This window comes from Panthera pardus, unplaced genomic scaffold (genome assembly GCF_024362965.1).
Source record: "Panthera pardus isolate Hobbes unplaced genomic scaffold, ASM2436296v1 HiC_scaffold_15, whole genome shotgun sequence".
NCBI lineage: Eukaryota > Metazoa > Chordata > Mammalia > Carnivora > Felidae > Panthera > Panthera pardus.
This window is the reverse complement of record NW_026526710.1, coordinates 2,351,431-2,374,141: the sequence shown is the minus strand read 5'-3', so window position 1 is coordinate 2,374,141 and position 22,711 is coordinate 2,351,431. Positions and strand designations below refer to the sequence as shown.

The 22,711-nt window shown below is 46.1% G+C and overlaps 1 protein-coding gene across 3 annotated transcripts in view; it reads left to right on the top strand.

Annotated features, from left to right (window-relative positions):
• The window catches only part of CFAP251 (cilia and flagella associated protein 251), a 67,126-nt gene extending 45,163 nt beyond the window's left edge, over positions 1-21,963 (top strand). The window contains exons 20-23 of one of the 3 annotated variants that reach the window (XM_019467557.2): positions 18-161; positions 18,693-18,921; positions 20,326-20,427; positions 21,486-21,963. In XM_019467557.2, the coding sequence (XP_019323102.2) occupies positions 18-161; positions 18,693-18,921; positions 20,326-20,427; positions 21,486-21,622 (612 nt within the window). In that variant the 3' untranslated portion in view covers positions 21,623-21,963. The remainder of the gene's footprint in view (positions 1-17; positions 162-18,692; positions 18,922-20,325; positions 20,428-21,485) is intronic. The other 2 variants (XM_019467556.2, XM_019467555.2) reach the window with 2 other exon arrangements.
• Positions 21,964-22,711: the final 748 nt, after the last annotated feature.

The window sequence follows — 22,711 nt, the reverse complement described above, 5'->3', positions numbered from 1 at the left end:
ATTGTATTTGCACATAGGAGCTGGAAGACTATTTTTACTATTCTCAGCTCCGTAGTCAAGGAATTGATACAATGGAGACCAGAGAGGTGTCGGAACACATTTGCCTGTCGGAGCTTCCTTTTGTCATGAGAGCAGTTGGCTTTTACCCCTCGGAAGAAAAGGTAGGCGGAACGAAAACAAGAGCAGCAGTGGGACATGTTATTCATGGAAACGACCTCTGGGAGCAACAATTATAGGTCAAAAGTAAAAATTTAACATTATTCTTACGTAAATGGATCAAAAAGAAGGTTGTGGGCATCCCAGACACTCTCCTTAGAAACAGACTTACCATAAAGATATTCCTTAAAGACTCTTCCTTACCACAGTTTGATGCCAGTAAGAGCCTGGGTTTTGGAATTAGACTGGCCCCTGATGAGTTCAAGGAGATGATGCCCGAGAAATGCCCACAAAGCACTCAGCACAGGGCCAGGCGCATAGGAAAAGCTCCGTAAATGGTCGTTATTGGGATGACCTTCACTTTGTAGTTGCTGTTAACCTGGCCTGTGTGAATGGGGCGCCTCTGGGAGGTGGGTGCTCATCCTGTGCTGTGGGCTCAGGAGACACAGTCATTCCTCATGACCTCACACAACACGCCCAGCCGCAAGGGACCAGAAGCTCTCGAGGGAGAGTGTTCCCCTTAGAAACCGTGGTTACGATGCAACTGACTTGGTTTTCTCTCAGACTTGAGGTGTTAACACATTCTCATTGTAGAAAGTTTGGGGCACCTGGGCGGCTCAGTCGGTTAAGCCTCCGACTCCAGCTCAGGTCATGATCTCACAGTTTGTGAATTTGAGCCCTGCACAGAGCCAGCTTTGGATCCTCCCCCCTTCTCTCTCTCTAAAGTAAATAAACATTAAAAAAAAAATCTTAAAAAAAAAAAGGAAAGAAAGCTTGGAAACGGTACGCAAATGAAATGAAGAAAATACTAATAATCCCACTATACAGACTTAACAGTTTTTAGTATTTTCCGGGGTATCTATATAAAATTTTGTATATATATTTCATATATATATATAATTTAAACACCTAATTGGTATTGTATTGAATATATATTTTTACCCTATATTTCCTCTTGATGTCATTTCATAAGCATTTTCCATGTATTAGTAATTCTCTGAGAACATGATTTTTGAAGGATATGCCTTAATTTTGTAACTTACCCTGATTTAGAAAATAGAACTATAAAGAAGAAAATAGAAATTACTCAGAGATAATCACTGTTAACATTTTAGTGGACTTCCTTCTATTGTTTTATGCATGGGTATAGATACATCTATATTTTTAAATTTTTTTTTTCAACGTTTTTTATTTATTTTTGGGACAGAGAGAGACAGAGCATGAACGGGGGAGGGTCAGAGAGAGAGGGAGACACAGAATCGGAAACAGGCTCCAGGCTCCGAGCCATCAGCCCAGAGCCCGACGCGGGGCTCGAACTCACGGACCGCAAGATCATGACCTGGCTGAAGTCGGACGCTTAACCGACTGCGCCACCCAGGCGCCCCAGATACATCTATATTTTTAAATAAGGAATTGGCATTATATGGCATATATGTGTCTGTGACAATATATATCAACAGTTTACAGAGGATGTGTGCATATACATGTACATATGTACAGATTTGTGTGAGTATATAGGCATATCTGTGTATGTGTATATATATGTATATATTTGTATCAACATTCTTTAAAATTTTTTTTAGCGTTACTTTATTATTGAGAGACAGACAGAGGCGGGGCAGAGAGAGGGGGAGACACAGAATCTGAAGCAGGCTTCGGGCTCTGAGCTGTCAGCACAGAGCCCAATGCTGGGCTCGAACTCACGAACCGCGAGATGATGACTTGAGCCAAAGTCGGACGCTTAACCGAGTGAGCCACCCAGGCGCCCCTGTGTCAACATTCTCAGTAACTGTTGTTTTGTAAGCATGGTGGCAAAAATTCCTTGACAATATACTTTTCCCCCCAGCTTTGTTGAGACAAAATTGACATACAACCTATATAGTTTAAGGCATACAGTTTAGTAATTTTATATACGTATTGTTGCAAAAACGATCACCACAGTAAGGTCAGTTAACAGACCACCACCGCGTGTAGCTACCATTTTTTGGTGTGGTGAGAACCTTCAAAATCTATAGTCGTCATGCTGTACATTACCTCCCTGGGACTTTTTCATCTTATAACTGGAAGTTTGTACCCTGGCAACCACTCTCTGTTTTCTATTTCTATGAGTTTGGTGTTGTTTTTTTTTTTGTTTTGTTTTTTTAGATTCCACATACATGCATTTGTCTTTCTTTGACTTATTTCACTTAGCATAAAGCTCTCAAGTTTCATCCATGTTGTCGTAAATGGCAGGATTTCCTTCTTTTTTATGGTTGAATAGTGTTCCATGATGTATACAGAAATCACATTTTCTTTCTTTATTCCCACCAACAGTGCACAAGGGATCCCTTTTCTCCACATCCTCGTCACCAGTTACCTTTTGCCATTCTAACAGGTGTGAAGTGACAGCTCATTATGGCTTTGATCTGTGTTTTCCTGATGATTAGGGACATTGTGCACCTTTTCACGTTTGAATATCTTTTTTGGAAAAATGGTTGTTCGGGTCTTTGGCCCATTTTTAAATTGGGTTATTTATTTTTTTGCTATTGGGTTATATGTTTTCCTTATATATTTTAGAGAGTAGCCCCTTATCAGATATGTGGTTTGCAAATATTTTCTCTCATTCCATAGGTCACCTTTTCATTTTACTAATTTCTTTTTGTTGTGCAGAAGTTTTTTTTTAATGTTTTGTTTAATTTTTTTTAATGCTTATTTATTTTTGAGAGAGAGAGTGAGAGAGACAGAGCACGAGCAGGGGAGGGGCAGAGAAAGAGGGAGACCCAGAATCCGAAGCAGGCTCCAGGCTCTGAGCTGTCAGCACAGAGCCCAACCCCACAAACTGTGAGATCGTGACCTGAGCTGAAGTTGGACACTCAGGCACCTGAGTCACCCAGGCGCCCCCAGAAGCTTTTTTAAAATGTTTACTTATTTATTTAGAGAGCAAGAGCAAGAAAGAACATGTGCACACACATAAGCAAGGGAGGGGCAGAGAGAGGGGGAGGGAGAGAGGGAATCCCAAGCAGGCTCCATGCTGCCCGCACTGAGCCCAGTGTCGGGCTTGATCCCCTGAACTATGAGATCATGACCTGAGCCCAAATCAAGAGTTGGGTGCTCACTCAATCAACTGAGCCACCCAGACACCCCACCGGGCGGGAGCTTTTTCGTTTGATGTAGACAACATGCTTTTTACAGGCTGGGTACTTGCTTGCGCCGGTCCCCAGCTGACAGCCATGTAGATTGTCTTGAAGTGTTTGGCTGTCAGAGACATGGTTGTGATGAGCATCTCTGTGTGCAGTTTTTGCATACTCCTCTGATTATTTTCCAGTCTCAGCGTCCTAGAAATGGAATCACTGGGTCAGAGAATAGGAACTTCAAGGCTGTGCTGCCAAACAGCTTTCCAAAAATGTAGCATTTCACGGCACGCCATCAGGCATACGGAAGGCCTGAGACCCAGCTGAGATGTGGTGCCCACATTGGTGGCTCGGTGCGTTTTAGGGGTGTAAGCTCTGGTCCCTGGTATTTCTCCTAGCTTTGGTGGCCCGCCTAGAACCACCTGTTTTGTGTGCTCTGGGTGTGACGGGAAGATGACCTTCATTCTCCAGATGGCATCTGGAAAGATGAGCTCTGTGAGCCCACAGACCCATGCAGAGACCAGGGAGAGCACCTTAAGCTCAACAGGTATTCTAACAAGCTCCTCAAAAGGTCTTTTTTTTTTTTAATGTTTTATTTTATTTTTGAGACAGAGAGAGACACAGCATGAGCGGGGGAGGGTTAGAGAGAGAGGGAGACACAGAATCTGAAGAAGGCTCCAGGCTCTGAGCTATCAGCACAGAGCCGGACGCGGGGCTTGAACTCACAGACGGTGAGATCGTGACCTGAGCCGAAGTCGGAAGCTCAACCGACTGAGCCACCCAGGCGCCCCATCAAAAGGTCTTTTGACCAATGTACGTTTTGGTAAAAGTACATGCCCGGAAATGGAAGCAGGTAGGGAGAAAGTTGAGGCTGACGCGACCCACATGAAAGTGTTCCTGGGAGCTGTCGCTCCAAAGCACGCTCCTTGGACTATTGGTTCCCAAACTGGCAGGCTGCATCAGAATTACGTGGAGCACTTGCTAAGGAGACAGATTCCTGGGCCCATCCTGGGTCTAGCCAATCAGAATCTCCAGGTATGCGGCCTGGCAATCTGCATATCCCCCCCAGGTTTCAAACCCCTGCCTTAGCACACTGGCCCCTGAGGTGTTTACCGAGGCCACTTATGCCGGAGGAAGGACGATTCAGCACAGCGAAACAGGATTATTGGTCAGGACTCTCCTTTGGTTACGGGTTATAGAAACCTAACGCGAACTAGTTTTTGGGTCGCCACACTCCGACTCTAGAGGCAGCGGTAACACCCAGTGTAACCTCATCCGGGCACTCACACCTCCTCCAGAGGGTGTCCTTCTTCCGGGGCCTCACTTGCCTCCGTGTTGCCTTTCTTCTCAGGGGGTCCCTTGGCCCATGTTCAGCATGCACAACCCCAGAGCCCTGGTGACCACCCCCGGCCTCCTGGCCACTGTCCTCGGGCAGGTGCTGCTCGGGTTGGCCAGGCCTGTATACTCCCTGCACCTGGAATCAGAGGCAGGGTCAGCCACCTTGACCATGAGGATTCTGGGGCAGGAGGAGTGGTCTCCAAATGGAATTCTGCATAGAAAAAAAAAAATGGGTCCATTATTCTGAGGCGCTAAAAGTTTACTGAAGGGGCACGTGGGTGGCTCAGTCAGTTAAGCGTCCGAGTCTTGATCTTGGCTCAGGTTGAGATCTCACGGTTCATGAGTTTAAGCCCCATATTGGGCTCCGTGCTGACAGCGTGGAACCTCCTTTGGATTCTCTCTCTCCTCCTCTCTGTCCCTCCCCCACTTGTGCGTGAGCTGGCTCTCTCTCTCTCAAAATAAATAAATAAACTTTAAAGGACAATAAAAAATAACAGTTTGTTGGACACTGGGAGTCTTGAAGTGAGGTGTATGCATGCAGGATAGCACCCCCCAAATGGACTGATTGTGGAAACCTGTCTCAGTTCAGTCTGGAAGTATTGCCTTTGACTTCTCACTCAGGCTCTACTCCCTCTGCGTTTCATCTTCTCTATTGTATCTATGGTTCATCTTCTTTTTTTAGCCAAACATTTATCTTAAGCTAATACCCATCTTCTCGAGGGATTGGCTGGCATAATGCCTAGTACTTCCAGACTGAGGAGGAGGGAAAAGCAGATGTTGTAGGAAGGGCAGGGACGCAGAACCTGGCTGACCTACTGGCTCCCTTGGCAAGTCATTTCCACTATAGTCTGAGTTCCTGCGTCCCCATCTGTCAGATGAGGCTGGAAGCAGCTCTGACCTCGTATGTCATCACGAGGACCTGAGGACAGGAGTCCAAGGAGCGCCCCCCCCCCCCCATCCAGTGTGACACAGAATAGGTGCTTACTCAGACCCTCTTCTTACTTCAGTATTTCCTGTCAAAATGGTGTGTTCTTTTTGTTTTTTTTTTTTAATGTTTATTTATTCTTGAGAGAGAGACAGAGCATGAGCAGGGGAAGGACAGAGAGAGGGAGTCACAGAATCTGAAGCAGGCTCCAGGCTCCGAGCTGTCAGCACAGAGGGCGACACGGGGCTCGAACTCACAAACTGTGAGATCATGACCCGAGCGGAAGTCAGATGCTCAACTGAGCCGGGCGCCCTGAAACGGTGTGCTCTTTTTAAGAGGTTGATGCGATTGCCCCCTCTTTACTTATTTTTAACTCTTTATTTTGGAAAATTCCAAACATAGACAAAAGCAGACAAAATAGTGTAATAAACCGTTGTGTACCCATCAGTCACCTTCAACAATTATCAACTCCTATTACATTCAGACCCCCCAACTTCCTCTCCACCTGTGGCCTATTCTGAAGCAGGTTCCAGGCACTCCTACCTCACAGAGAGGCCTCTGGAACTGAGGTGTCCCTTACTCAGTCGTCCAGCTGGGGAGAGGGTCCTTCCTCTCCCACTCCCCCACCCCCAGTGGGTGTCTCCAGCTCACGGTCACTTCTGTCCTGTGGGCAAGCATTCCGGTGCCTCTCTGAAGGTCGCAGATCCAAGCCGTCCTACTTGGGACGTAGCACCCGATAGCTGCTGGGAGCCCAGGCTCCCATGTCAGGGGCTCTGGGGCGAAGAGTTGGTCGAGTTCCTGGATCTCTCCCGAGTCTCTGTCTCGAGTGTAAAACTGGGACAGTAGTGGCGCCCACCTCCCAGAATGACGGACGATTAAATGAGCATCTATGTAGCGCAGGACGTGGCACATGTTAAGTCTTCAGAAAATACCATCCAGTGTTACTGTCTTCATCCTCAAGTCCTCATCTCTGGACGTGTGATTGTGAAAGGCCTGTAGACGAACACTCCTCCGACCGTGTGGTTCTTTGCTCGCAATTTCCTTTCTAAAACCAGTTCGTTGTTTCCTTGACTCATCTGGTAAGGGCACTTTGCCAAGTGACTGAAAGTCATCAAACTGATGGCAGGCTTCTCATTCAGGACTTTCTTTGCTTTTTTTTTTTTTAAGGGCTTTCTTTTTCTTTTCTTTCCTTCTTTCTCTTTCTTTTCTTTCCTTCTTTCTCTTTCTTCTCTTTCCTTCTTTCTCTTTCTTTTCTTTCTTTCTTTCTTCCTTCCTTCCTTCCTTCCTTCCTTCCTTCCTTCCTTCCTTCCTTCCTTCCTCTTCACCCAGTGTGGGGCTTGAACTCGCGACCCTGAAATCAAGAGTTGCAGGCTCTACCGACTGAACCAGCCAGCCACTCCTTTCAGGATTCTCAATTTTCAGCCCTGAGCTTATATAAGCGTGTCCTCCTCCTCTGCAGTCGTGCCTGGTTAGTGAGGGAATTCTGGGCGTTTAGCCTTAGTGACCATCACTCACCGGCCACATGAACTGCTACAGACGGAGGGTAGACACAGAGTGACCAGCCTTTCCCTGCTTCCTGCAGAAGCAAGGACGGGCAGTCACTAAGGCATACTCAGTTACCTGGTCATTGGCAAAATGTAATAGAGCCTAACAGCCTCTCCATGTCTCGTTGATGAGTAAAAGGTACCCAGAAAAAAAATGTCAGTCTTCAACAAATGTCATAAAGTGACATTGAGCATTAGTTACAAACATAAATAGAAATAAAAATGGTGATTGCAAGGTTTTCAATGGCTGTTGTATACATCTCTCCCGCTGTTAAAAAGGAGACTTTCAGTGCCCCGCTCGAATGCCTTCATTAATCCCTTGGACTCCAGGGTTTTTAATCCACCTAAAAGAAAAATACACTCACTCTTTGGCGATGTTCTCTGAAGACCCCCGATCCAGATGTGGCCATGTGAGTGTGCAAACTTTGCTAGCTGATGAGTCAGTTCATGTCTGAAGCTGCACAGGGAGAGCTTTTTGGTCTCTTGTTTTCACATTGGATTTATAGCGGTTTCAATAAAAATGTTTTCAGGGCTTTGAAACTTTTAAATCCAGGCTTTGTCGTGGTTAATGAAACATTTCCTATTGAGATGCAGCTGTTCCCCCTCCCCCGAGAAGTTGCACGAAGAAGTCTGCCCAGCTAAACTTGGTTACATAAAAGACTCAGTCACAGAGATTCAGCCTTCCCGCCCCAACCAAGGCTATACATTATTTATATTTTTCTGACGTCATTTTAACTGGCTTGGGGATTTCACTCTAGTCAGTGTGGTAAATTGAAGCCAAATTACACAAGAATATAACCCTCCCCAAAGAATCCCTAACCACTCCCATCCTTTGCTGTACCTGGGCATAACACAGCCAAAGTCATCGGGCTGGGCTGCTCTTACAGATTTTTTTTTTTTTTTTTTTTTTGAGAGAGACAGAGAGAGACAGACAGAGCACAAGTGGGGGAGGGGCAGACAGAGAGGGAGACACAGAATCTGAAGCAAGCTCCGGGGCTCGAACCCACAAACCGTGAGATCGTGATCTGAGCCAAAGTCGGACACCCAACCGACTAAGCCGCCCAGGAGCCCCACACAGCTTCATTTTTTAAATGAAAGATTTACACTGTTCATAGTGTTACAGAAGGAACCAAAACTTACGTGTCATTGTTTCCTATAGCTGAGCTCACATAAGACAGAGTTTCATCTTCTATCTGTAGAAGTTTTCTTTTCCTCCAGGACTTTGGAGTATCATGTTGGGGCAGGGCTCACCTGTCACATGTGTTCCCTGGTTACTGGTGGCTACGTTTCTATTTAGCTTGCAGAGCGGTGTTTAACCCTGGTAGGTTTTCGCAGTGAATTAACAGTAGTGTAACCACTTAGTTCGATAAATGTAAGGCCAACCCTGGCAGAGACGTCTGTTTATGACTGGCAAGTGCTCACATGATAAATAGACACTCAGAGAATATTGGTCAGACGAGTGAGTGAATGAACGAATGAATGACGGACGCTCTTTGGTCATATGTGGCTGCAAAGACAACAAGGAAAATAGAATCCTGGCCATTATTATCTGATCTCAGAGTAGTTAATAGTAGCCCTGAAGTATTCGGTATATTCAACAACAGCACTTAAGTGTTGTTTAGGAGTGTCTAGAGAAGAAATAAATAATCGTCTAACTTTTGATTTTGTATTTCCTTTTTTAAAGTTTTAATTTATTTATTTTGAGAGAGACAGAGATAGTATGAGTAGGGGAGGGGCAGAGAGAGAAGGAAAGAGAGAGAACCCCAAGCAGGCTCCACACTGTCAGCACAGAGCCCGATGTGGAGCCCGAACCCACGAACCGCGAGACCATGACCTGAGCCGAAACCAAGAGTCGGACGCTTAACTGACTGAGCCATCCAGGCGCCCCAACAATTGTTTAACTTTTTACGTGTCTTTGGACCCACCTAATCTACTTTTAGGAGCGTGTCCTCCAGAAAAACTCACACAAATGTGAGTGATGTGCATATGAAAGGACAATTGTCGTTTATTTTCCTGATGATGAAATGTTAAAACCCTAATGTCCCTTGATAAGAGATGGGATAAATAAACCAGGCAGACCTACGCTTAGCAGTCCTTAAAAAGTGAAACTGACCTACATTTCTTGACTTAAAGAATGTTCAGGTTTTGTTATTTAAATGGAAAAGGGCAGTGGCACTGGGGTGGCCTTGTTAAGCATTAAGCGTCTGACTTCGGCTCAGGTCATGATCTCATGGTCTGTGGTTTCGAGCCCCGCGTCGGGATCTGTGCTGACCGCTCAGGGCCTGGAGCCTGCTTCTGAGTCTGTGTCTCCCTCTCTCTCTGCCCCTCCCCCGCTCATGTACACACACACACACACACACACACACACACACACACACACACACACACTCTCTCTCTCTCTCTCTCTTTCTCTCTCTCTCAAAAATAAATAAACATTAAAAAAATTTAAACGGAAAAGGGCAAAACAGTATGTAAAGCATAATCTCATCTCATTAATGATAATTTATATATTTGTACACTCCTAGCAAAACTCTGAAAGAACATGCTCCAAACGCTCAATGACATTGATTTCTGAGGGCTGGGATCTGGGAGAACTTTTACTTCCTACTCTGTACATATAACCCCATGTCCACAGAGGCCCCTGGTACCAGCTGGAACCTGGCTCTGGTTCCAGAGTTTTGGGGCTACCCTGGGGGTGGGGGGGCGTCCACGTGTGTGTGTGCAGACTCTGTCTAGCCCACATCATTCCAGACCTGATACTCTCAGCTCTTTCCTTGGTTTCCACAAAAACACAAAGCCCACACACACAAGACAACTTTCTTGAAAATTTGGGCATCGTCAGAAAGAGTCACACGTAAGCACATTTCACAGCAATTTACCTGAAACTGCTTTGAGACCTTCTTCCCAGTCCTGACGAGGACCCGGACAGGGGCTTCCTTGCTGGCCTTTACCCCATGCTGAATTCCGTGCTCTGTTCCCCCTCTTTCCTGGTGCGCCCCCAGGAACTCCACGTTCTCCCTCTGCCAGCCGTGGCAGTTGGGCTCTTAGCTGGTTTCCAAACCTGCAATATAAGCCCATCTCAAGGGTCTATAAATGAAGAAACTTCCCATTTAGTGGCTTGTACCCTCCTCAGAAGACAGTTGTGGTTATATATGGGGTGGGGGCGGGGACTCATACACTTCTGTAGTATTCTAATTTATTCTAATTTTTCTTAGCTGCAAGCATGTAGCTTGTGTTGCTTTTGTATCTAGAACAAAACCCAGAAAGATAAACAAACAAATCCTCCCAAAGCCGTTTGTGCTAATCTTGTGGCTAAACCATGGTCCCAGCTGGGATGGAGGGACTGTGGCCAAGCAGCACAGCCTTCCCCATACAAGGAGGAGAAATCTGAGCCAGTGGTCATGGGCACAATTTCTGCTCTGATAAAGACCCCAGTGGGAATTTGGTGATTTGCACTTTGAAAAGAAGCCGTCACTGTGTTAGATTTGCTCTGAAGCCAGAATGTCAGGAGCTGTTTCCCATGGCCCACTATTGTGGGGAGGCCTTCCCGGTCAGCTGAGTCCCTACACCAGCGAGCAGGGTGTCTCCCCTTCAGAGAGATGAGGGCAAGACAAAATAATTTCTATTGTTCACACTTTAATGCATTTAAAGAAGGAAATCCTGAAATGCCACGCAGCCACCAAGAAAGAATGGAAGTGACCATAATACCGTAATAACACCAGCAACAGCACCAACCAGGCTCTTCTCTCTGGGGCTCTCACCCTGTGCCAGGTTCGGGGCTAACCCCACCGTCCTTCAGTCCTCCCTCCCACAGCAGGGAGATGCTTTTATTGTCTCAGTGTCACAGATGGGGAAGTGAGGCTTAGGGAGGCGAGGGAGCTTTCCCAGTCACAGCCCCTGAGGGTAGAGCTGCGTCTGCGCCCCAGCTGGCCGGGCCCAGACCCCATGTTCTGTTTCTACACATGTGCTGTAGTGCAAACAAGGAAGAAACCCTAAAAGCTGGGACATCAAACACTGGCTATTGCTGAGAGATGGGGAATTATAGGGCACTTCATTTCCCTATCTCCATTGCTTCAATTTTTTATAACAAGCATATTCTATCTTTACTGGTTTTATGATTAGAACAGGTTAGAACATAGTGATGGTAGAAAATATATTTAAAAAAAATACTTTGTGGGGCGCCTGGGTGGCTTGGTCGGTTGGGCGTCTGGCTTCGGCTCAGGTCATGATCTCATGGTCCGTGAGTTCAAGCCCCGCGTCGGGCTCTGTGCTGACAGCTCAGAGCCTGGAGCCTGTTTCAGATTCTGTGTCTCCCTCTCTCTCTGACCCTCCCCCGTTCATGCTCTGTCTCTCTTTGTCTCAAAAATAAATAAACATTAAAAAAAAAATTAAAAAAAAATACTTTGTTACTTGCCTTTGCCATGGCTTCACCTTGTATTATTTTTCTTTCTTTTTTTTTTAAGATTTTAAAAAATGTTTATTTATTTTGAGAGAGAGAGAGAGAGAGAGAGAGAGTAGGGGAGGGGCAGAGAGAGGAGAAGAGGAATCCCAAGCAGGCTCCGCGCCATCAGCTCAGAGCCCACCATGGGGCTCGGTCCCACAGACTGTGAGATCATGGTCCGAGCTGAAATCAAGAGTCAGACACCCAACCAACTGAGCCACCTAGGCGCCCGTATTTTTCTTTCCTTTTAACAACTTTATTGAGATATATCACATACCATACAATTCGTGCATTTAAAGTGTACAATTCAGGGGCTTTTAGTTTGTTCACAGAGTCGTGCAACCATCACCACCATCTAATCCCACAGCATGTTTATCACCCTAAAAAGAAACCTCATACCCATCAACACACTTAATGCAGTGACCCGTGAATAGTCACTCCGCCCCCCCCGCCCCATCCTCAGCTCCTGGCACCCACCAATCTCCTTCCTGTCCCTATGGGTTTGTCTGTTCTGGATGTTTCATATCAGTGGAATCATACCATGTGGTCTTCTGTGACTGGCTTCTTTCACTGAGCATCATGTTTTCAGGGTTCACCCATGTGGTAACAGGTGTCCGCATTTCACTCCTTTTTATAACTGATTAATATTCTGTTCGTTCTTATGGATGTGCCACATTTTATTTTTGCACTCATCAAATGATGGGCATTTGGTTGTTTCCACGTTTTGGCTGTTACGCATAATACTGCTATGAATATTTGTGCACAAGGTTTTGTGTAGAGCTATGTTTTATTTTCTCTCGCATACGTCCCTAGGAGCAGAATTGCTGTGCCAATAACCCTATGTTTGAGGACTGCCAGATTGGTTTCCATCTATGCTATTTCTTGACTGGAACCAGGACCTATCCCCTGTTTCTGGGCACAGCTACAAGGAAGCAGGACTTTGAAGAGCTGTGAGCGCTTAACTGACAAGCCCTCACTGTAGGTTTGGGATGAGCTGGAGAAAGTGTCATCTAGATTGGAAAGCCTTTAAAACCATTTCCTGGAGTCAGTGCCTGGAAGTGTTTGACACCTGGGCTCCGATGAGGGGCTGAGTGAAGGTCACCACCATAGAGGGCCCTGGAATGGGTGGTGTTCTCATTTCTGGGTCACCTCACCCCAGACAGCAGGGAGAAAGCGTGGTGGCCGCGCACCAAGGGCTGGCCTGGGACTGCATCCAGTGGGTGTGGCATGTCCTACTCCTGGAGAAAGGCAGCTGTCGTCCAAATATAGTTCCTGGAGGAAGCGGGGGGCAGCTGTGAGTCACGGAGCAATTCATAAATAGCAGGAGTGTCTCCAGATGTGACTGTGCAGTGAGGCTGCCCAGCCCTGAACCCTACTCCTCTGCGCCCCTCCTTCCCTGCCCAGGGCAGTGTGGAAGCACTCGAAGGGGTCCCGGGAGAGGAGAAGACGTGCGCTGTGATGAGACAGGCTCCTCACCTGCAGAGGAGGTTCTAGAGAGCACCCTGCGTCGGGAGGCAGGCGCGTGGAGCAGGGAGAGTCCTCCCAGCCTGCGAGCCTATAAAACCAGCACAAAAGACACTGACCCACACCGGGAGCCCGCTTGTACAGTGAGGAAGGCCTCGGTTCTAATGTATTATGTTCCTCACCGCCTAACAGGGAGGTTAGAAAGCATAATTTATAAAACACGATGCTGAAACAAGATTCTAAGATCTCTTGCGTGTCTCTTCACAGGGCCCAGACCGGTGCTTGGCACCTAGCAGGTGCTTAATAGATATTTGCTGACCATAAAGTCCTAGAGTATAGGGCTATCCTGGAATAATTAAGTGTCTTGCCTTTCGTTCACCTAGCACTAAACCAAATGCTCGGTAACTTCTAGTAAATTGCACTAACAAGAGCAGTAACTAAGTGGTTATTCTAAATAAGCCTTTTGTATATTTTAATTTTTTTAATGTTTATTTTTGAGAGACACAGAGAGAGGGAGAGCAAGCATGCAAGCAGGGGAAGGGCAGAGAGAGAGAGAGAGAGGGAGACAGAATCCAAAGCAGGCTCCAGGCTCTGAGCTGTCAGCACAGAGCCCAGCGTGGGGCTCGAACTTACAAACCGCAAGAGATCATGACCTGAGTTGAAGTCAAGATGCTGAACCGACTGAGCCACCCAGGCGCCCCAGCCTTTGGTATATTTTAAGAAAAATTTTCCCATGACCTCACTTGTGCCTGCATTGTTTGTTTTGTTTTGTTTCGTTTTCTTTCTTATTTCTCTGGTCCCTACAACTGCCAGGCTCTGAAGCTGCTGAGGAAATAGACACGAAAGTGATCGCTACAGCTTAATGGAGGAGACAGGTGTGGGCCCAAAGCAAGAACAAGTTCACAGCTGCCCGCCACCACTCCTCTCCAGTGAAAATCACAAGGCTTTTTGGCAGGAGTATCACCTCTGCAGAAGCGATGTGGTCTAAGAGCAGTGGTTCTCCATGATGTGGCCCCCAGACCAGGGGCATTGGCATCACCTGGAGACCTATAAGAAATGCACATTCTCAGCTGCCCCCCTCCCCCTCCATCCCAGACCCACTGAATCAGTCTGGGGGCGGGACCAGCCATCTGTTTTAATAAGCCCTCCTGGTCATTTTGACCCCCGACAAAGTTGAGAACCCCTGCCTTAAAGCCATGCTTCTCAACCCTGGCCATACATTCAGATCCCCTGAGGAGCTTTTATAAAATATGACTGCTCATACTCTACCCCAGACGAATTCAGTTAGGATCTCTGGGAACAGGGCCTGGGGCTCAGAATGTTTAAAGCTCCCCGAGTGACCCAAATGAAACACTGCCTTAGTGGAGGGAGGGCCGGCGTGAGAATGCCACCAAAGGGCTGGCTGAAGCCAAGCAGAGGCAGGGCAGCAGGGTCGGCTTCACACCGGAGCGTAGGGAAGGCTCTCGGCGTTCTAGTCCATCTCCAAGGCTCCTCTCCCAAGCGTGAACTTTGTTTAGACATGCCTTTTCAACCAACACTTGCAAAGGAGGCTCAGGAAAGAAATGTCAATGATGCCGAAGCTGCCAACTTTGTTTTTCGAGTCGTGATTCTTTCTTTCTTCTTCTTCTTCTTTTCAATGTTTATTTTTGAGAGGGAGAGAGAGAGAGTGCGGGAGGGGCAGAGAGAGAAGGAGACACAGAATCCGAAGCAGGCTCCAGGCTCTGAGCTGGCAGCACAGAGCCCGACGGGGGGTTTGAACCCACGAACTGTAAGACCATGACCTGAGCCACAGTCAGGTGCCCAACTGACTGAGCCACCCAGGCGCCCCATCGAGCTATGATTCTTGATCAGTCATATGGGAAAAGAGAGTAAGAGGTGAATCACCTACTCAATGGTTTGTGCTGAGAATGTTCCCTGAGATCTTTGGAACGCTCTGGGTATGAGTAACTCCCACTTTTGAGTTCCTTTTTGGTATCTTTGGGTTAGCCTTATAGTTCTGAATTGAGTTAAATCATTATGTTACATTTATAATTTGTATATATCGTTTATATTATTTATGTAATTATAAATTATACATATAATTTATAATTTAATTATAATATAATTTATAATTTATAGCTATAAATTATAATTTATATTATAATTATATGTATTGTAATTAGCAAAGGCGTAGAAAGTATAATAATCATAAGAATAGTTACTGCCTGTTGAGAGCTTACTGTGTATTAGGCATTATGTTTAGCACCTTAAATATATTGTTGCAATAAACTTCAAAACTCCTTTACCCCCTTTTCCAAGATAAGGCAGTTGAGAAGGTCACATAGAAAATGGGAGCACCAGAATTTAGGAACCTAGGTCTATCATCAAAGGTCATACTTCTAGCCCTAGTCTCTACTCAGAGTAGAGACTCATAGTAAATAGTAGCACATGTTTATAATAATACTACTAAAATTACATAGTACAAAGTATAAATAATATGATGGTGGATAATGTTTTATTTATAACTAAAATTATACATAATTTAACTTGCAACTGTACGTAATATAAACTCAATAAATATTCCATAGGAAGATGTTACAATTTAAAGCTACTTACATAGTATCGATTGTAATTCATGTGTATCTGTAACCAATGATATTATGTCTAAGGATCATTCCTGGAATGTTGCATTGAAAATATATGGCTTCTTTGAAAATACTAGGTGAGGGGCACCCGGGTGGCTCAGTCGGTTAAGCGTCCGACTTTGGCTCAGGTCACGATCTCACGGTCCGTGGGTTCGAGCCCCGTGTCGGGCTCTGGGCTGATGACTCAGAGCCTGGAGCCTGCTTCCGATTCCGTGTCTCCCTCTCTCTCTGCCCCTCCCCTGTTCGTGCTCTGTCTCTCTCTGTCTCAAAAATAAATAAACGTTATAAAAAAAATTAAAAAAGAAAATACTAGGTGATTACTCAGATACAGTGTTAAAGGGGGGGAAAGCAGGATCCATAATTATATACATATAAGAATTTTGCAAAACATATACATATATATTTTATACCTATGGGGGAAAAATGGAAAGTGCCTCAGATCTTTCACAGAAATTATGGTTGGATGGTTGGACTGCAAAAGATTTTTATTTTCTTATTGATAGTTGGGGCCAGACCAAGACATGAGAGTGCCCCAGACAGTCTGATATTTGGTGTTTCTTCAAACTGGTGCTCTTCTGATTTTTTTCTATGTAATTTATTGGACAGGGAGAAATTGGTTACCTATTGATAAATATTGTGTACAAGTACAGATTCAATTCCTGATTCATTCCTACAGACGAAAGCAGAGTTCATGTTCTGGAAAAAAAAAATTATTTCCTGCTTTTCTGTGGCTCTTATTCTCTCTCTTTGTAAAATTCCAAGCCCTACAACTTGTTAGGACACATATTAGTTTAAAATGTAGATAGGGGCACCTGGGTGGCTCAGTCGGTTAAGCGTCCGACTTTGGCTCAGGTCATGATCTCACAGTCTGTGAGTTCGAGCCCCGCATCGGGCTCTGTGCTGACAGCTCAGAGCCTGGTGCCCATTTCAGATTCTGTGTCTCCCTCTCTCTCTGCCCCTCCCCTGTTCATGCTCTGTCTCTCTGTCTCAAAAATAAATAAACGTTAAAAAAAATTTTTTTTAAATAAAATGTAGATATTAAAGGGGCACCTGTGTGGCTCAGTTGGTTAAGCATCCAACTTCAGCTCAGGTCATGATCTCGAAGTCCATGGGCTCAAGCCCCAAGTCACGCTCTGTGCTGACAACTCAGAGCCTGGAGCCTGCTTTGGATTCTGTGTCTCCCTCTTTCTCTCTGCCCCTCCTCTGCTCGTGCTCTGTCTCTGTCTCTCTCAAAAATAAATAAACGTTAAAAATTTTTTTAAGGTAGATATTAAAATAAATTACTCGTTTCTAGCCCTTTGCCAGGTATAATTTGGGTTTTTGAATTTCAGCCACCTGCAATGTGCATGGTACAAAAATACTGCACAGAGAGAGATGGATGGCAGTGAGGAGTGGTTTTATTTGTTTTTATATTTCTCCCTGTCTTTTGTTCTGGCAGTTACATAAGGAGACCCATGTGGAGACCACATTAATGGTCACCACATTTCTGTTTGAATCCACAGACATGACAGCACTCTTTGTCATCCTAGAAAATTTGGAAAATACACAATGAATTTCCAAATCAGAAAGCAGTCCTCATAGAATGAATTGGGACGTGTTCCCTTTTCTCCTGTTTTTTTGGGGGAGAGTTTGTGGAAAATTGGTATTTTAAAAAAATATTTGGTAGAATTCACCAGGGAAGCCTTCTGGTCCTTGGCTTTTCTTTGTGGAAGTTTTAAATCTCTTTACTTGTTATAGGTCTGTTCAGAGTTTCTATTTCTTCTTGAGTCAGTTTTGGTCATTTGTGTCTTTCTACAAATGTGTTCATTTCATCTAAGTTATCTCATTATAACATCATCAGTTACAGATATATAGAAATGAACTATAAATGAACATGCTGTTCATACTTTTTATTTCTGAGAGGTTGGTACTAATGTTCTCTCAGTTCTGATATTAGTAATTTGAGTCTTTTCTCTTTTTTTCTTGGTTATTCTAGCTAAAGATTGATCAGTTTTGTTGATCTTTTCAATGAATGGTTGCTTCTTAGGTATTCACTTTTTAATTATACCCCATAAGTTACATACAGTCTTTTGTATATATAAAAATGGAAAAGAGAAAAAGGGAAAACATGGTGAAAAACTGAAATCATGGTGCAGCTAATTGTCTTAAGAAATTTATTAGGCCCATTGGTCCTATATTTGAGTTTCATGTTGAATTATTTGCTTATTCCTTTTTTTAAGGTTTATTTATTTTGAGAGAGAGAGAGAGAGAGAGCAAGCTGGGGAGGGGCAGAGAGAGAGGGAGACCGAGAATCCCAAGCAGGCTGTGCGCTGTCAGCGTGGAGCCCCCGGCAGGGCTCGATCCCGCAAACTGAGATCGTGACCTGAGCCAAAATCAAGAGTCGTACGCTTAACTAACTGAGCCACCCAGGCGCCCCTGCTTATTCTTATGAGCTAATTTCCAAATCCGTGAGGATTCTACCTTCTGAACGAAACTAACATCTGTCTCACAAAGCGAGAAAGAGGTGATAATAATGTAGCCGTGTTAATAGTATTGAAAAACTGACCACTGTATTAGTGTTGCTGCAACAAAACATCACCAACCGGGTGGCTTAAACCAACGGAAATTTATTCTCCCACAGAATAAAGCCAGCTGTCAGCAGGGCCACATTCTCTGTGAAACCTTTAGGGGAGAACCCTTCCTCCCTCACTTCTTTTGGCTTCTGGTGGTTACCAGCAGCCCTGGGCTTGAACCACATCTTTCCACTCTCTGTTTCCATCATCACATGGCCATCCCCTCCCTGTGTGTCCCTCTCCTCTTCTTACAAGGACACCATTCACAATGGACTAAAGACCCGTCCCACTCCAGTATGATCTCATCTTAACTAATTGCATCTGCCACGGCCCTTTTTCTAAATGAGGTCACAGTCTGAGGTCCTGGGGGTTAGGACTTCAACATCTCTTTCTTGGGGGTATAATCAACCCTTAACAGATATGTTTTCAGCTAACTGTAAACATTTGTCTGTTACTGTTCAATTTTTAGAAGTATATCAAAGTGTCTTTTCTGCTAACCATGGTCTTTTTTTTTTTTTTTTTCCAATCTCTTCCCTAGATTGAAGATATGTTTAACGAAATCAGATTTAGTGAGTATGTGGACACTGGAAAGCTAGTTGACAAAATCAACTTACCAGATTTCTTCAAAGTTTACCTTAATCACAGACCACCTTTTGGGAACACCATGCGTGGCATTCAGCATAGCTTTGACATCCTTGGTTTTACCAATTCAAAAGGAGAGAAGGTTATACGAAGAGAAGATTTCCTAAAACTGCTTCTAACGAAAGGTAAATCCATAAATAGGGAATATCTTGTCCCATTCTTGGGCCATTTCCACTGGAGAGAACTGTGTTTGGGGAGGCAGACCCCTGGCATCTTTTTTTTTTTTTTTTTAACGTTTATTTATTTATTTGTTTGTTTATTTTTAGAGACAGAGACAGAGCACTAGTTGGGGAGGGGCAGAGAGAGAGGGATACACAGAATCTGAAGCAGGCTCCAGGCTCTGAGCTGTCAACACAGAGCCCGATGCGGGGCTCACACCCATGAACTGTGAGATCATGACCTGAGCTGAAGTCAGATGCTTAACTGACTGCGCCACCCAGGTGCCCCTCTTTTTTTTTTTTTTAATGTTTATTTATTTTTAAGAGAGAGAGAGACAGTGTGTGAGTGGGGGAGGTGTAGAGAGTGAGGGAGACATGGAATCTGAAGCAGGCTCCAGGCTCTGAGCTGTCAGCACAGAGCCCCACATGGGGCTCGAACCCACAGGCCATGAGATCATGACCTGAGCTGAAGTCTGATGCTTAACTGAGCCACCCAGGTGCCTGGACCTCCTGGCATCTTTAATCGGACGGGGGCTTCAACCATGAGGGATGCCATCTACTGACCCACAGAGCTGGCAAACGCGGGGTGATGGGAAGGGCGCCATCCTGGGTCCCCTAAGACTCTGATTTGTGTTCCAACTTGCTGAACCTCTTGAGTCGGTGTTTATGAATGAAAGTGCTAGCCACCAATGTCACAGGGCTATTATGACACTGGGATGTGATTGTGAGATAAAAACCACACCAGTGTAAGATTTTTCCTCTTTACCTGCTGTTTTCCTCAATATTTCATGTGAGGAAGTCAAGTAGGCTTTCTCTTCGGGTGACAGTTTCCTCTTCATCAAGCTGGTGGTTCTAGTGTGAGGGAACATGAAACGAAGCAGAGCACAGTCTTGATCATAAAGTGGTCTTTGGGGCGCCTGGGTGGCTCAGTCGGTTTCGGGTAAGTGTCTGACTCGGTTTTGGCTCAGGTCATGATCTTGCGGTTTCATGAGTTCGAGTCCTGCTTTGGGCTCTGCGCTGGCAATGTGGAGCCTGCTTAGGAATCTCTCTCTCTCTCTCTCTCTCTCTCTCTCTCTCTCTCTCTGTCCCTCCCCCACTCATACTGTCTTGTCTCTCTCAAAATAAATAAATTAACTAAAAAAAAAAAAAAAAAAAAAAGTTGTCTTATTCTCTGTATGAGCAACACCAGTCTTAACACCGTGTAAGGAAGGATATGTCTAACACGGGACTCTATAGATTGTTTTTGTGTCTCAAGGAAAGGAAATCGTGGAATAATTCTCTTTTAAGACCTCAGGATGACGCTGCTAAGCTCTGACATTATGCGGAGCCCCAAGGGTGGGAGCGGACGCTCTTTCGTTTTACGATACTCAGGTGAGCACATGACTGAGGAGGAGATGTGTGACTGCTTTGCTACGCTGTTTGGACTGAATCCCGAGGGGTGGAAATCCGAGCCCGCAGCCTCCTCCATCAAAGGTACCGTTCCTGACCCTGCCCGGGCTTGCAGCCGGAGCTCACTAATTTGTCGTAGACTTAAGCGTATTTCTCTCTCCTGACTGGTGCAAACCGTCCTCCTTAATACCGTGCCCACAACGAAGCAAGTCTGCCTGGGCCCCAGCGTGAGCAAGGAAGGACCAGTGAGCGCGGTCACGTTTGTTTGCCGTGCGCTGTCCATCCTGTGTCTTCTGGCCTTATTTCCGCCCTTTATTCCACCGACCGGTCTGCATCTTTTCAGCTTGGGTGCGTGCCTACTGGCCGCTGGGAGAAGATACAGCTTGGAAGGTGTTTCAGGAGACGTGTTGTCAGAGACTTGGAGAAGGACAGGGCTGCGAACAGGCACAAGCCCGGCTTCGAGCTGCTAGTGCTTGGAAGTTTTTAAAGCTCGTCCTCCTTTCCTGCCTAAGGATTGCTCACCTCCTTCTCTAGTACCCCGGAGGGAGGAAAATGGACCCGAAGTTAGGCTGGGAATTTAAGCTCTGGAGGAACCAGTCTAAACAGCTCTCCCGGGCCCGCGGGGGTGTCTCCACTGCCAGGCCCAGGACACTGCCCGATGCCCCTCGGTGGTCAAAGCCCGTCACCAGTACCGAGACTGGGGTCACGAGCAAAGACCCCCCCCCCAGGCTTCCTTCTCCCTCTCCTGTTATTGCCCATCCCAGTGTCACATTAAACAGAGTTCTTGATCTCAGACAGTTCTAGACTCCAGTATCCAGGGGGTCGTTTCGAGCCTCCCAGCTCCCCTCCCCCATTCCCTGTGTCCTCAGGACATCAGACTGTAACTTACGCTGTGTTCCTAGATGTCTCCAAACAGTAAATCAACCATACCGTGTGGTTTAAGGCTTTCCCATGAAGTTTGCAGAGATTTGGTGAGAGTGCTCCAAACCGACCCGGGGCTTTTGAAGGACTCCCAGACAAACCGGGACACAAAGCGCCTCTCACTTTTGTTCAGTATCGGTTCCTTGTATTTTTGGAACGTGCTTCTGAGTTAGAAACCTCATCATAATGAAGGCATTTGTTTTGTTTTCTTGTTTGGCTAGGTTCAGAAATCTGCTTTGAAGAACAACTTCCAGACGAAATCACTGCAGAAATATTCACGACTGACATTCTTGGCCTAACCATTTCACAAGATTTCACACAAGATCCTCTGGTCAGTGAAGTTGTAAGGAATGTTTGAGGCACAAAGGACTTTGTGTGTGCGGGTTCCCCCTCCCCCCCGAGAAGCACTGCTTCCCTGTATTTCCCTGCCCCCACCCTAATCTTTGGAACATTTAGACATTAAAAGGAAATTTTGGTTAAGCAATGGAATTCACAAAGTTGGACATTCCACTGTTTCTCAAACAGAAGAGTGGGTGGAGGCAAAAAACACACTGGCAGCTGGATGTGAATGGTGGCCGGAGAATGGTGGCTCTCTGCTCTGTCCAAGGCAGTGCTGCCTGAGCAGGGTTGAACAGGACAGGCAGGTGGCTGGTCCCTGGGGGGCAGAGAAGGGTTCCAGCTGCCGTAGGCCTTCCTAGGGACACGTGCGGCCTTATTCCCTCCCCCTCCCCGGACCCTTGGCATCATATGGTCTAATGGGGATCACCCCTGCCTGCTGTTTGACCGGCGGGGGGTTGCTGGGTGTTCTGGGCTCCTGAGAGTCCCCGCTCGTGCCTTCTCATCAGCAAAACAACTAAGCAGTTGTGTGCGGCCGTTATGGAGAGCTTCACTGGCCATGCCTAACCCCGGTGGCAACTGCCAGAGAGAATGCAAAAAAGCACCCCTGGGGCCCGGTGTGTGTGCAGCACCTGGACCAGAAACCACCGGCCAGGCCTGCGGGGCGGGGGCAGAACTCGCCAACTGGAGTCTGTGAGCCTCCCCTCCCCCACACACCCCTGCCACAGGCCTGGGTGGTCGGCCGCCGCCTTACGCCCCCTCCACAGGGCTCCCAAGCACGTAGTAGGCACAAACGGGGCCCAGCTCCCCAGCTCGGGGGACATTTAGGACACGCTGCTAAGTTTTCAGCAGTGTTTTGACCTTGAGAATAGAGTATCATCATTGTGCACACAGATGAAAGTTAGGGTCTGATTTTAGAGATTTGTTATCAGTGATGAGTTCTCATTCAGACACAAGTGCCAGGTGTTATTCTGTACACACGCTGAGCCCATCGCACCCTCCCACCCAAACCGGGCCCTTCCCCAGAGGCGCTGGCACGTGAGATAACATCTCTGACCCCCTAAAGGCCCTTCTTGCTAAGGACCAGAGTGTGTGCAAGGGAAGTAAACGG